This window comes from Telopea speciosissima, chromosome 4 (genome assembly GCF_018873765.1).
Source record: "Telopea speciosissima isolate NSW1024214 ecotype Mountain lineage chromosome 4, Tspe_v1, whole genome shotgun sequence".
NCBI lineage: Eukaryota > Viridiplantae > Streptophyta > Magnoliopsida > Proteales > Proteaceae > Telopea > Telopea speciosissima.
In genome coordinates this window covers 66914126-66930005 of record NC_057919.1, presented here as the reverse complement: position 1 = coordinate 66930005, position 15880 = coordinate 66914126, and the positions used below count along the sequence as shown (strand labels likewise).

Genomic DNA, 15880 nt, shown 5'->3' with positions numbered 1-15880 from the left:
GTCATTATTTGCATTTACCTTGATTTTAGTAGATATTTGTCTGACAGGAAAGGTAGTCACTTTGTACTATCACAACTAATTCTGTTGGTGATTACCCATTCCGGTACTATGGTCAATTTGTACCCAGACAGGAACTTATCTATGGATATGTGAGTGGAGGGATCACGTGGGTTATTAAGAATTTGTCAGGTGTATTATTTCAAGGTGGAAATGGAGAGCAGAATGCATTTGAGAGGACAAGTAGCTTGGGACCGGGAAGCTATGGAATCCATGCCTCAAACTTTATGGCTTGTTTTCCATTAAAGATGCATGGATATGTATGTATTTTATGGATGATCTATGGACTGTAGAGTTATGTCCAATTGTGTGTGTATTCTTGATTGTACCACGCTCATATCCCGTCAGAAACACTCATGCATTCCCCCCTACTTTGTCTAGGATAATGCAACCTATTAATATTCTTCAAGAAGAAGAAAGATATTATTGAATACCCAGTGGGTTAGCCAAAATGAATCCAAAGCTGAGACAACTTATAAGAACATGCTTCTGCAAGTGACTGATTATTGTTTGGGTAGCCTGAAATGGATCGAGATGCTACTAATAGGGACAGGGTCCATCTGGTAATCGGCTAAATAGGTGCCCAGAAACTGAGTCATTGTGATTTTCACTTTTCTGACCCTATATAAAAATAATAAAATAAACTTTCCTAATTATGAAAAGAAAGATTTACTAGATTTCTAGTCTTTTAGTCAACATATTTTAGGGAAATTAAACCAAAAATCAAGGAAGGTGCTGGTTACACTGATGATTCCAGTCTTAAACACTTGCTAGTGTGTCTGTATCATGCTCCTATGATTTAACATCAGCTCTGGATTTCTCAAATCTCAATCATAAACACCCGTGCCAGTATCCTATGGACTTCAGTTTCTGTGACAATTTTTAGTTTCTTTTAAGTTCTGCACTGTGAGTTTGTATGTTTGTCTGACCTTAATACGAATCATGTGTAGCATCTGTTTCTGAACAACATTCTTTACTCTAATGTAGTTTCTAGGCTCCAACCTCTATCAGTATTTTCTTTTCTTGTTTTCCTAGTTAATGTGCATTTTGATTTTTTATTTAGTATGAATCTTGGCATGGATGATTGGTACCTAATAGATTTTATTGATGGAAAATCCTGTAGCCACATTCGATCGCACTGGGAGATATGTGATTACAGGTTCAGATGATCGCCTTGTGAAAATCTGGTCGATGGAAACTGCATTTTGTTTGGCCAGCTGCCGTGGGCATGAAGTGAGTTTAGAGGGTTTATGTTTTAGACATGGATACATAGTTTGTCTTTGTTCCTTTTGCTAATATACTTACATTTTATATATACATATCTTTCGTAGGGGGACATAACGGACTTGGCTGTCAGTTCAAACAATGCTTTGGTGGCATCCTCATCAAATGATTTTGTCATTCGAGTTGTAAGATTTGTTTTACCTTTAGTGGTCAGTTTTTTCTGTTTTCATTGGTTTTGATGATTTAACAGTCTCTTTTGGTCTAATGCAGTGGCGTTTGCCAGATGGGCTTCCAATTTCGGTTTTGCGGGGGCATACTGGAGCTGTTACCGCCATTGCATTCAGTCCTAGGCCTAGCTCCGTTTACCAGCTTTTATCGTAAGCCTCTTTCTTTGAGTTTACTCGCTTGTAGTTTCTATTCTGTAGAACCCCCATTTGGTCTTCTTACTAAGTTTTAAGTAATCTTCATACTTTTCCAATAATTTATTTTCTTGATGTTTTAATATTGGAAGACTGATTATTTGTCTTAGGATTGTTGGCTGTATATTCTATTATGTATCCTTAGATGGGGAATGTGAAATAGGGACATCAACTGCAGGCTGAACTTAAAAACTTGGCTTTGGGGCAGAGATTGTTCCACAATCATTAGACAAACCATCTTGCAGCAGTGGCTTCGTTGGGAATGTTTTTTTTTTGGTGTTTCATTTTAAAATCTGATTTGTATTTATGTTTTTTCACAGAAATACCTTCATGCCATTTCTTTTATATTATTTTGGAAAGTTTATCCTGTTCCTCAGCCATATCTATTTTTACAATTTCTCTCCTTTAGTATATGTATTTACATTGCTTACGGCAAAGCTTGTGAGAGAATCATTAATAAAATAAAATTAGCAGTGTACCATTGGGAATACTTTATTTTTTCTCCTCTCCTTTGTGTTTATTTGTAAGTTTGATTTGTAATAATGGTTTTCAGCAGAATTACCTGCATCCCAATTCTTAGACATTGTTTGGAAACTTTATTCTATCCATAATATATATACATTCTTACAATTTTTCTCAGCTAGTATTTGTGTTTACATTTTCACTCAAGATATTGTAGTTCATACTAGACTTCTTCAAAAGACATTCACATTTCGGAATACGTCTTCAAAAAAGGTATCTCTATGTATTTAAAAGAAGGATGTTATCAACTGTATTCATATTTTTGTATCTTCTTAGCCTTGGAACTAATTAAAGAGGTTTTGTATATCCTTTGCCAAATGACTTGAAAATTGTAGATCCTATTTTCAACCATGAGGACTCATCTCGAAAAATCTATGATATCATCGTTGCATGAAAAATAATGACCCTCACCCTCCCTCCCTCCCTGTCCCCCTCCCCCCCCCCAAAAAAAAGAACGAAAGATACATCATATAAAAATCCTATTTAATAAATTGTTTCAGGGGAGTTTAAAACATACTCCCATAAGAAACATAAAGGCAAACAGGCCTTAAGTGGCCTTTCTTATGTTCTGCCAAACAGGCCTTAGTAGTCTGTTTTAAGTAGCCTCTGGCTGGGTCCACAAGCCCCTATCGTGGGCTAATTATAGACTAGTTATTTAATTGCTTCAAGTTCTTTTTTTTTTCTTAGCTATTACTTAGTAATTAAGATAATTTATTTATTTTTCCTAGCTATTACTTAGTGGTTAAGATACTTTAGGACTCCCTCAGTCCCTCACGTTGGAGAGTCCCTTTTTATTTTAATTTCAGTTTTCCGAATGGCTTGACAACTGTATATCAGTTTCGTAGTATGAAACTCAATTTCTAGTTAGTTTTATCTAAAGGTTCTAAGAGCCAAGAGCTCCCACTATTTTATCAATGAAAGAATTCTTGTCTTCTCCAATGGAGCTGCTGTGTGACTCAGTTAACGGTGGGAAAACCTCGGGGTCTGTGGGATTCCGATCCAGGTTTGTTGGTGGGAAGCCATAGGTCACCTTCTCCTCTCAAGTAAGTACTGTTATCATCATTCTGTTGTGCTTGCTGGGATTAAATTTTTTTTTGGGGGGGGGGTGTGGGGGGATTATATTCTGTTTTTCTTGCTGATTACATACTGTTAGAAGCAGGATTTAATTCTCAGAAAAGAGCCACCAGAAAATCCTGGCGGATGCCCTGTGTTGGGCCCTATCCTGCAGAGATCGATAGTGGGAGTCATAAGAGATCTAGCCAACAGATCACTCCCACCTTTTGAGGCGTCAAAGGCCCTCCTAAGAGGCACCTTTTGCCAGAGTTTAAGAAGATCAGACCTGCAGATCTGCCGTTATCAGAAATCACCTATTCTAGTTTACTGGTTTCAAGCTTTTACTGTTTTCTTCAAATTTGACCATTGAAACATTGCTGTATTTTGGGGTTCACTTATGCTAACATTTGGTGACCCTTGGTCAAAATCTGACCTTCATCAGAAAAGGAAGACTTTGACCCTATTGTTGACCTAAATTCTGGGTTTTTTTTGTTTTTTGTTTTTTTTGAGATCCTGTAATACAGGGTGTGTAATCTGAACTTAGGGTTCATCCTCCAAGAGAAGAATATTAAAACAGATAATTATGGGCCTGATCAGGGGAGCGGAATTGAATTTTGGATTCTTTGCTAAAGATGTAATAGGTGTACAAGGTTGAAATAGTAAATCACAGGTATAGTCTATTACATTTTTACGCCTTAAGCTTCTTCCAGAGAAGAATATGGAACTCAAGTGATTTAAAGATGGCTAGTTTGTTGAGTTTGTGAAGTCTGTGGGGGTCTGCACCACCCACCATCAACTTGTTTTTATACTTTTGATTTTCTCATTTTATGTTGTTGTTGCAATCCAGGCCTGTCAAAATTTTATTTTATTTATATTTGTTCTGTAGTTTCCTCATCCAATAGAAAAAAAAAAAGGAATATTTATCAGTTTATTCTATAGTTAACAGACCTTGCTTTTCCCGAAGAAAATAGCCTTTGCTTTTGTATGCATCTGTTTCATAGTCCAGCAATTCAAATTGCTGCTCAACATATGCAATATAGTCTAAACTGGTTCTTTTTTCCTTTTTAGGTCATCAGATGATGGTACATGTCGGATATGGGATGCCAGAAACTCTAACTTCAGCCCACGAGTTTACGTTCCAAGGCCTATGGAAGTCACAGCAGGTAGTTTTTGTTATCCATTTGCTGTTTATGTTGGTTAACTGGGGGGGGGGGGGGTTGGCTGATCGGTGCTTACATGGGAATTATGAAACTTGTTGCAGGAAAGAGCAATGGTCCCTCTTCAAGTACTGGCCCTCAGAACCATCAAATACTTTGTTGTGCATTCAATGCTAATGGAACCGTTTTTGTAACTGGAAGCTCGGACACTTTAGCCCGGGTACATCTAGGCATTTGTACTTGTAGTTATGGGTTTTGCATGCTAGTTCATTTTTCAGGTCCATTCCTAATATGAATTTCGCTGTAAACATAGATGCTTTGTTACCAAGGATCAGTTACTTGCAGGTGTGGAATGCTTGTAAATCTTACACTGAAGACTCAGATCAACCAAATCATGAGATGGATGTGCTATCTGGCCATGAAAACGATGTGAACTACGTGCAATTCAGGTAAGTTTGTTTTGGGTAATAGACAAGGTTCAAGATTTCGGTTTTGAGGGTTGACCAAAATACTTAGACCAAATTTCGGTCGAAATCTGTACAATTTCGGATGGAAGTTTTAGTGAAGGGTTTCGAGGCCCAAATGACCAAATTAGGTCTCGAAACTTCTAGGAAATTCTATTTTTGGTCCTCTAAACATGATGGAACCCATAGATTTAAAAAAATACACCCAAAATGGTTGTTTGACCTCAAACCCGAGGTTGGTAGTACGTTGTACGTTGCTGTATACATTCTCTAATATAGCCTATTCCACATATTGTTTAGTACTTGAACACATGTAATGCATTAGAAATGAATAGACATAAAATTATAAACCATTTCATAAATTGTACATGGTTCATTACCAAGAGTCAAATATATTCGAGTCAACAATACAAGCAAGTCACCCCTATGCCCATCCTAGAGTCCTAGTACCACATCAAGTTCCGGGCATGATCAAACCACGAGAATGTTGCTGCTGTTGCCGAATCAAGTTATCCTTCGATTGTATCACAAAAGCTGGCCATGTCATAGTCAAGGATCAAGATCTTGATTTTGGATCTGGTTTCGGTTAGGCCCAAAACCAAGATGTGCCGGTCTCGTTTTTCAGTTTCGACCCTGGGCTCCCTAGGTTGAAACCCAGGGTTTCGTTATGGCCAGGCTGGAAACAAGACAACTCGGAGATTTCTGTCAGTTCCGAGTTCCGACCGAGATTTAGTTCCATCTCATAGTATGGCGGAAGAAACGCTCGAAGTCCTCCACAACCGCCCTATAAATGGAATCATCAACATATTGGTGGTACCCTAACCTAGGGTATAGATTCTGAACTGTGAGGAACTCAATCGAGAGCCCAACAAATCTTCCGAGAATGCAGTAAATCGTCACTTCCAATGTGTTCCTCTACTGCCCAAGTACTTGTTGCAATCTTGTATGGCAATGATTTACCCAAGAAATCACAAAAGTTAGGTTTTCTCGTCTTCCTTGGCAAAACCTGATGAAACGATTGAAATATGTCAAAATTTTGTTCCATTTTGATCGATACTTTGCTTTTATTGTAAAGGCAAAGTAACGCTTCACCCGAAATTTCACTGAAATGAAATATATTTTCGTCGAAATTTTGACCGAAACTTGGACTATCGTAGGTATCGCATATCAGTGTCAAAACGAAATATTTTGCGAAATCTCGGTGAAATCTCGAACTATAACTAATAGACAGCTATTTAGTATGAAACTTAACCTTCTGATCCTTGTTGCCATGTCCCTGTGCAGTGGTTGCGCTGTGCCATCAAGATCTTCTACAATTGATGCTTTGAAGGAGGAGAACATTCCGAAGTTTAAGAATTCCTGGTGTGATGTTTTTCCATTTCTATATTAATTTTTAAGTACTTTAGGCCATTTATATTTTTCTCTGGTGGTTCAATTCTGATATTATGTAGAAACAGCAGTGCCAATGCATGGTTTGTGTTAATGTCTTTTTAGGTTTACTCATGACAATATAGTCACCTGTTCTCGTGATGGAAGTGCTATCATCTGGATTCCAAGATCACGTAGATCTCATGTGAGCTCTTATTTTGAGACAGATATTCTGTATTTTTTTATTTTTAGTGCGATATATATCAAGATTTTTCCACGTGGATGGTTTTGTAATGCTGTTTTCATTCAGTTTTGTGTTTTCAACTGTGCTAGATACATATAATATAATGATTCTGATTTTACCTGTCCTGGTTGCAGGGAAAAGTTGGACGCTGGACACGGGCATATCACCTGAAGGTTCCACCCCCACCAATGCCTCCTCAGCCTCCTCGTGGAGGCCCACGTCAGAGATTCCTTCCAACTCCTCGTGGTGTTAACATGATTGTCTGGAGCCTGGATAATCGTTTTGTGCTAGCTGCCATCATGGGTGAGTCATTTATTGTTTGTTTGGTTGAGTTTGATATAGGTATAAATATAATGCTTTCATAATGAAATATTTCCTTGACATTTGCGTTATAGAAACCTAAAAAATGATCAAGGTGTTTGGAATTCTTCCTTTCCATGACCTTGAGTCGTGAAGAAATTCAGGAACTATCATAGTTATCAAGGTGGCAAGGCGACCATGGCGCTGGAGAGGGTCCAAATTCAAGGCGACACCAACAAGGCGCCCAAGGGGACCAAGGAGCCTGGCTGCATAGGCGATGCCTTGATAACTATGGGAACTATGATATTATTTTAAATGGAGAAATCTGAATATCTGCAGCTTCCATATGATATGGTTACATAACTTAGTTTTGTATGAGCACCCCTGGAAAACCAATGTATGCCATCTATTTCTTGGTAAAAAGAAATATGAAGACCATTGTTTCAGATTTATAGACGAAGGGTTTGGAACTGTGTTTATGGGCACACTGTTTTGATTCTGAACATAATGAGTCTGAGGAGGTAGTCTTCAAGAAGCTTTATTTTATTTATTTTTATTGGTCGGATAAATTCTTGGAACCTTTATTTTGTAAAAGATAAACAAAAATATAGGGCTTGCCTCCTGGGTTGGGGTAGTATTCCTAATGGCCAGATTTTCAGGGGTTGGGGTCTGTTGATTGTTTTTTCAAAGGAGAGTGGACAGGGTGCGAGACTTACTTGGCAACTCCCTCTTGAGGGGATGTTTTGGATGGGCGTTCTTTAGGGAATCTTGGAACTTCAAGTGTTGAAGGTATTTATTAAACTCTTGGACACTGACTCAAAATTTTTCTGGTCCTATTGGTAAGATGACTTCATAAGAATTAAGGGGATTAAGGGTGGGGGTGGAGCAGTGAATCATTAGGGAATTTTCTCATGCCATTATAGAGAGATTCAGAAAATGATATTTGTTGCACAAGGGATCTTTCAGAAGAACTGTGGCAGTATGCTTATCATATCAGACCATCCTGCACTTACTATGATAGTACTAGTATCCCAGTTCTGCTTTTCAATCCAATGGAGATACCAAGAAGAGATACTGAGGCAGCTGATGACTAGGCAAAAAAAGGGGTTGTGTGGCCTGGATTATATTTTGGAATGCTATTTTGTTACATTTTTGGATGGGCATTCTGGATTTGGGTTAGCTCTTTTTGAGGGACTTCCTGTTGTGGTACTTCTATTGTACTTTTATTCTCTTGTTTGTTAGTGATTCTAACAATAAGCCTGATTTAGGTCTATTTGCCCTTGAATCAAGTTCTTCTAAGCAAAAGCATTTGGCGTTTGCTGAAGAATGGGCGGCCCCATTTATGGGAGTACCATATTAAATATAGTTCTGAACTTCTTGAATGGTCAAGCAGTTCAACAAAAGGTGGGCTACAGAGTGTGAAAATGGATTCTAAATCTATTCAAATAATTTCAATGAATTTATGTGCTTTAAGGTTGAAATACGGGGGGTCATATAGATTTTTGTTTGGCATTTGGTGAGGTGATGGTGAATGCTATGTACAGGCTGAGGATATGGTGACATCAGTTCCTAGACTACAGTGACATTTAAGTGACTACAAGTTGATGCTTTTGCTAGCATTATTTTTGTTTTCAATCCAAGCCTACTTGAATTAGAAAAGTCTGTGAGCCATTTTATCTTTGACCTCATTTCTCATTGATGTTTGGACCAGAAAGGGAATTTAAGTGAGAAAAGAGTAAACTTTTTTGTAACCCTACTCTTTTTGCCTTGTGTTGAATGTTATGGAAGGAATTAGATTGTAGAATCTTTGAGGATAAATATTGTCCAACTTGAACATGGCTGATTTGACATATAAGGTGATCAGTCTCCTTGGGACTCAACACCTCCCTTGCATATAGGTGGTGCCTGTGCATCATCTTGGAGGCAACTTGACAACTATGGTAGTGCTTCTGGGTTTATCAGCTTATTTTGGAATTACTCACAAGTCACAACCTGCCCCACTACTGCCATCGAAAAAAAAAAAAACATTTTATGCAAAGAATCAAGTTAGAACAGAGTTTTACAGCCTGCTCAAATCCCTGATGGGCTTGACAATGAGTTTGTGGGGAGGGGAAAAACATTGGATCTTATGTCTTTCAATCTAAGGAGAAATCAGAATATATAGTTGTGTCGAAAGCTCAAAGACTAGTGGCCAGCCGGTGTTTAATATTTCCAGAATTCAGGAGGGAGAGGAGTAAATACTATTTATTTATGGGATAAATTGGAGAATTTTGTAAGCGAGTAGAGTTTACATTTGATTTGTGTCCTATTGCAAAGTTATAGCTTTGGGCGGGGGGGTATCCTTTTGTCGTGGGTTGTCTTTGGACCATGTCAGTTGTATAGCACCCTTAGTATGCGGCTTTTTTGCAATGCAATTAATGATTCCTTCAAGAAAAAAAGCCACAGATCTAACAAAAAGCCTTTTGCAAACATTTACTATACCATCAGTGACTGTTGCTGGGCAGGACTGTACTGTTGTAGTGTTGTTGTAGCCTTTCAGGTAACTTGGCACTTCGTCTTTTATCACTGATCCTACCCTGTGATATCATTTTCTTGTTCCAGATTGCAGAATATGTGTTTGGAATGCTGCTGATGGTAGCCTGGTCCATTCTTTGACTGGTCATACTGAATCCGTAAGTATTATAATCTTTTGTAACTAATGCTTTTATTTACATCATATAAGAGGTTTTGTTAAAGGGTTTTAGATCTGTCGAAAAAGGAGGCGGCCTGTCTATACAAAGATAGTTCATAAGGGAATTCTACAAAGATCTGGGCCACAAAACATTGCTTTCATTAAAATATAAATTTCACTTGGAGTAGTTAGCACAAAAACATGAACCCATGAACTTCAACTATGATGTCACCTTGGTTAAAGTCTTAATATTGTATGGTGTATTGTTAAGGATGGGATTATGACTAGACCGTCTAGGTTTGTTGTATGTTAGGATAAGAGCTGACTCACTCTTACCTAGCTTACCTTATTTGTCAAAGGTTGTAAACTCTATTTTTTATTATATGCCACTTTTGACAAGCCAATCCATTCTCTCAATCTATTCTTCTTACAATATCTTTTTCTCAACTTGGTAGCAGAGCACAATACTTTGGATATTTTTTCTTTTTCATCAACAAAAAAAAGAGTTTAGCCCTACGAAATAGAGGCTTCGGCCTCCCAAGGCTTAGCATGGTCACCTAAAACGTGCCGCCTCCACTTACTCACTGACCCACTGACTCCAATATGGCCCCACAGCATCACACTATTTCACTACAACACTAGGCCTTTTCCTGTCTCCTCTGCCTACGGCTAGGCTCTTCCGGCCAACCTTGTCGACCTCCGCTAGGGACCAAGGTCCACTGCCACACCACTGCAAGGGCTTCAGGCGCTTTGTTGATCATCGCCAGGGCCCCAACCCTCTTGTTAATCACCGCAAGGGCCTTTGCCCTCACACCGATCACTGCCAGGGCTCCCTGCTCTCTTGCTGATCACCGCCAAGGGTCCCTGCCCTCTCGCTGATCACCACCAGAACTCCCTGCCCTCTTACTGATCACCGCCAAGGCCCCTAAGCCCCCTGCTGGTTACCGTCTAGTCTCTCAGGCCTTTATGGCTCCCTGCCTGGTCCTCCCGACCTCTTTCTTGCTCGTTGCCAGGCCCTCTAGGCCTACCGCTGCAACTGTTTGTCCTTCGCTCGTCTATCACTGTCGACCATTTATGTGCTCTGTTAATGTGCTTTGGGTACTGTTCAAGTGAACAGTATCGCGAACAGTACCATACACTGTTCACGTGAACAGTAACTAGAGATGAGAGTTGTTATTCAGGGGCAGTTTGGGAATTTCTCTTGTGTGTTAGCTCTACCCTATTATTAATAATATTGGTGAAGAGGGGAGAACAATTGAATCAATTGTTCTCCCCAAAGGATTGCAGTCCATCGGCTTCTTCTTCTTCCCTCTCTTCTCTCTTCTTCTAATCCATTATTGTTTACATGCTCTTATCACTTCCTCAAGTTAGTGTTCTATGTCACAGGGTTAGTTACGCTAGTTGATCTATTCTTGGTTACTTTATTACCTCCTTATTTCTATGGCAGAAAGTAGTGCTACCTCCACAAGTGGAGTAGAGGATAGTGTGGTGGGTCGTTTTGGAACCCATGGCCTTAACTCTTCTCTTCAGATAGGACCTCCTAAGCTAAATGGAACCAATTATCTTACCTGGTCCCATGCTTGCCTTTTTACCATTTGAGGTAATAATTTTTGGGGTATTTTACTGGTGACACCCTAGAGACAACTGAGAGTACTGCTGCGAGCACTTGGTTGGTCAATGATGCTTTTATCATGTCATTTCTCTTGAACTCCATGGAACCGACTATTAGCCCCAACTTTGTCCTGCTAAACTCTGCAAAAGAATTATGGGATGTGGTTAAAGAAACCTATGCACAACCAAATAATTATGCCCAAATCTATGAACTCTGATGCTAAGTTCGTGAGACTACTTAGGAGTTATCACTCCTTGCTTACTACTCCACTCTTAATATACTATGGCAACAATTGAATTTCTATCACGCTTTTCACATGACATATACTACTGATGCTAGTACTTTTCAGAAAGAGCGTGAGATGGAAAGGGTGTATGATTTTCTTTCTGGGTTGAACTCGGAGTATTATCAGATCTGAGTTCTAGTTCTTGGCCGAGATACTTTCCCTATACTGCTCCAGGCTTACAATTTGGTACAACATGAGGAACGTTGCTGCTCGGTTATGATGCTTTCTGTGGCCCCTACTCGATCAACACTTGTTACCACTCCTCAGGTTCAAACTATCCCACAAATGGATCTTAGCATCACCATCAAACTGGCTTCTCATGCCAAGGAACCGGTTAAATGTGATTATTGTGGGCGTCCTCGTCACACTAGAGAAACCTGTTGGAACTGTCACGGTCGCCCTAAAGGGGGGCGTGGTGGGAAACAAGGGTCTTCTCGCCCACATGCTCATCTTTTTGAATCAACTGATGGTTCTTCCTCTGCTACAGCTCCATCTTCTTCAAAACAGATGGTTACTCTCCAATATATGATGACACAGCTTGGTACGGCGTCCTCTACCATGGTTTCTTCCACTACACTTGCTTCTCATCTAGCCCAATCAAGTATATTTAATGTTTCTTCTCATTCTAGTCCTTCATGTCTCCTTGATTCTGGGGCCTCTAATCATATGATTACCTCCTCGAACTTGTTTGTACCTATCTTCCTTGTTCGGTTAAGGACAAGGTCCGAGTTGCTGATGGGTCACTGTCTGCAATCTCTTGTAAAGGTTCTGTTTCATGCTCTCCTACCGTTTCTTTGTCCTCCGTTCTCTATGTCCCTAACCTTTGTGCAAAATTACTTTCTTTTTATTGTCTTTTTTTTGGGTGAATAGAATAATACATTACCAGAGAGAAGAAGAAAAAACAACAGCCCCAGAAAGGGGAAGAAAAAAAGAATCAAAAACACTAAAAGACCAAAGCCTCAAACAAGGGGGAGGTAAAGGATCGAAGAGAGATAGATGGGATACCCCAGGAAGCAACAATAATCCTGTTCCTTGGGGTGTCATTACAAATAGAGGGAGCAGCCAATGAGAGCTTGGCTTTAATTTCAAAAGAAATGGAATCACAAATCTGGGCCAAAGTCCTGGAGTTGGAAGTCCATTTCCTTGATATTACGCTCCATCCAAATATGATTGATGTCCGCACAAAAAGCCAGCTTGCCAACCGAGTCGCAAAGAGTAGAACCAGCAAAAGTCATATCAACCCAGATCCATTCTCTGTCAAAAGAGAGAATTCTCCTACTTCTTGGCCAGCATTTTGCTAAGATGCTTTTCCAGATGAAGGCGGAGAAAGGGCAAAGAAAAAAAAAATGGTCAATATCTTCCACCGCATTCCAACACAAGCCACACAAAGGGGAGACAGCGATCTGCGATGACGGAGAAAAGACTGCGTTGGAAGGCAGTTAGAGAGAGCTCTCTAGGCAGTGAAGCAGTGCCTAGGGATGTGATGCTTAAACCAAAGAATGTTCCTTCAAGGAGCCAAGGGGCCTCTAGAACGGATAAAATCCCAAGCAGCTTTGGAGGTAAAGGAACCAGTGGAGCTTAGCAACCAGATAACTGAGTCTTCTCTCCCAGGGGGTCTTCTAGCGATAGAAGGCAAGACACTCCAAATATTAGTGAGCACAGGGTTGAGAGAGGTCGGAGGAGGCCAACCAGAAGGATCTAAGATATTAGCCACCATAGCAAGCCTTGGAAGACCAGAACTATAAATAGTTCTAGAGTTGACAGGATGAGCAAGTATTCCATAGGGTGCCAATTATCCAGCCATTGAAGAGTAGACGATCCATCACCAATACGAGAACAAATAGCTCTAAGGACTGTAAATGGCGAGTAGCAAAGATTTTGTGCCAAACCTAAGAGGCATTAGATGGGATAGAGACTGGCCAAATAGAATCTGAGCGAAGCAACCCTGAGTAAATCCAATCAACCTAGATACTTCTCTTTTTTGAGGCAATCTTCCAAATCAGCTTAATAATTCCAGCCAAGTTCACCTCTTTGATTCTCCTAATACCCAAACCTCCTTTCAGAGGAAGACAAACTGAAGCCCAACTGGTGGGGCAAGTCAGAGCCTTTCCAAAGAAAAGAGGACATGATGGACTCCATGGACTTGATTGTAGAGTAAGGGGAGACCATAAATACCAGGCCAATAAATATAAGATGACTGCAAGACAGATTTGATGAGAAACAATTGCCCTGCATAGGAGAGAAGCTTGCCTTTCCAAAGTTGGAGTCCTTTCCTGATGAGATCTAATATAGGAGTGCAGTGGTGAGCTGAAAGCCTAGCCGGAATCAGAGGCAAGCCCAGATACTTGACAGGGAGATGACCAATAGAGAACCCAGAGATATCAATCAAAGCAACTTTTTCTGCTTCAGAGACCCCAGCTAGAAAAAAAAGAGACTTTGTTGGGTTAATCTGAAGCCCAGAAAGTTCTTGAAAGTGCTGGAGATAGTACATAATAGTTTCAAAAGTGCTAATTGAGGCCTTGGAGAAAATCATGAGATCATCTGCGAAAGCCAAATGGGAGAGCTTGAGAGCTTTGCACTTGGGCATAGGAGAGATGAGCTGCTGATCGGTACAAATTTGGATGTTCCTGGATAAAATTTCCATAGCCAAAGTGAAGATATAAGGAGAGAGAGAACACCCTTGACGGATACCCACCGACGGGGCAAAATAACCAGCTGGGCTACCATTGATCAGAATAGAGAACCTAGGAGAAGAAATGCACTAGTATATCCAATGAATAAAAACTGGTGGAAATCCCATCTTAGTCATCACCTTGACTATAAAATCCCATTTCAGAGAATCAAAAGCCTTGTGAATATCAATCTTCATGAGAGTAGCTGGAGAATGATTTTTCCTTTCAAAACCTCTAACAATCTCACTACAAAGGAGGATATTGTCCGAAATATTTCTACCAGGAATGAAAGCTGATTGATTTTCACTGACTAGGATGTCCACATTAGCCTTAAGTCTACAAGGATTTTGGCAATAAATTTGTATAGAAGATTGCAGAGAGCAATAGGCCTAAAGTCTGCCATCACCGAGGCACCTTCCTTCTTTGGAATGAGGCAAATAAAAGTGTGATTAATCCCTTTAATCTGACTGGGATTGAGGAAAATACTCCTGATAGCTTTTATAAGATATTCCTTGATAATATCCCAAGAGGCTAAGAAGAAGCCCATGCTGAAGCCATCAGGACCAGGGGCCCGATTCACCTTGACAGACCGAATAGCAGCAACAATTTCATCTTCATTTGGGATGGATTGGAGAGAAGAGATGAGCTCACTGGGGATAGTTTTATTAAGCAAGTTGTTTGGGATAGGACCGGATCAGCTAGAGGACCACTGAAAAGATCTTTGAAATAGTTCACAGCCATATCTTTAATATCCTTGACTCTGGTAACAGGGGAACCATCGGGAGCCGTGAGCTACAAAATGGAGTTGATATTTGACCTCAATTTTAAGGAACGATGAAAATATGCATTGTCAGAATCTCCCAAATCCAGCCACTTAATCCTCGATTTCTGCCTAAGAAAACTCTCCTCTTGAGAGAGTAAAGGGGACAGCTATAAAGAAGCAGCTTTCTCATCTTCGGCAAGAGACCCATTGAGATTATCTGTTTGAAGCTGCATCTGAATAGAGGCAAGCTTCTCCTTGCAATCTAACACATTCTGAGAGATATTCCCAAAGGTGTCATAATTCTAAACTTTAAGAGCAGCCTTCACATTACGGAGCTTCCTGGCAAAAGCAATAAGGGGGGAAGAGAAGGCATGAACAGGCCGATTCCAAGCTTCCATGACCGTGGTTAGGAAGGATGGATGGGACTTAGAGAAGGCCGGTTCCATTTATCTTCTGGACAATGGTTTGTTCATTTTCAAGTTCTTTGAGGATCTTGACAAGATTCGTTTTCTTGAAGGAGGTCCATGGCAAGTTGGGAAGAAGCCCATTTTTCTCCGGCAATGGCACCATCAACTCTGCCGGGGCTTCCTCTCCATTACTGGTGTACTGATGGTCTTAGCTCTGTGGGGTTTGTACTGGAAAAACCCCTGTTCTCTGATGTTCGAACGATGAAGAAAATCGTCTAGCTTTCGCTCGTATCGTCTTACTGTTGTCTTTACTTTTATTTCACTAATTGTGTTTTCAGGATTTGGGACAGGAGCAACGATTGGATATGGTAGGGTATGTGATGTGTTGTATTACTTAGATCCAGATATCAGTGCTACACCTCCCTTTGTTTCAACTCACATTCTTCATGCAGACAATGCTCTCACTCAGTTGCATCAATGGCATCACCATCTTAGTCGTCCTTCTTTTCATCTTTTTAGTTATTTATTTCCGTTTTTAATAAAGCATTGTATTTCAGACAAGTTTGCTTCCGATATTTGTGAACTCGCACATGGTCCCTTTATTTCGTTCCCTTTTCTATTATTCATTCTAACATGTGGGGTCCCTCTAGAACTGTTGCTC

The 15880-nt window shown here is 40.1% G+C and overlaps 1 protein-coding gene across 4 annotated transcripts in view; it reads left to right on the top strand.

Moving 5' to 3' along the window:
- LOC122657394 (PH-interacting protein-like) overlaps window positions 1–15880 on the top strand; it is a 101317-nt gene that overhangs the window by 41565 nt on the left and 43872 nt on the right. For all 4 annotated transcript variants that reach the window (XM_043852088.1, XM_043852090.1, XM_043852087.1 and 1 more), the window contains 10 exons: window positions 1181–1290; window positions 1389–1466; window positions 1552–1658; window positions 4344–4438; window positions 4537–4652; window positions 4778–4881; window positions 6181–6258; window positions 6391–6469; window positions 6643–6811; window positions 9410–9480. In XM_043852088.1, the coding sequence (XP_043708023.1) occupies window positions 1181–1290; window positions 1389–1466; window positions 1552–1658; window positions 4344–4438; window positions 4537–4652; window positions 4778–4881; window positions 6181–6258; window positions 6391–6469; window positions 6643–6811; window positions 9410–9480 (1007 nt within the window). The remainder of the gene's footprint in view (window positions 1–1180; window positions 1291–1388; window positions 1467–1551; window positions 1659–4343; window positions 4439–4536; window positions 4653–4777; window positions 4882–6180; window positions 6259–6390; window positions 6470–6642; window positions 6812–9409; window positions 9481–15880) is intronic.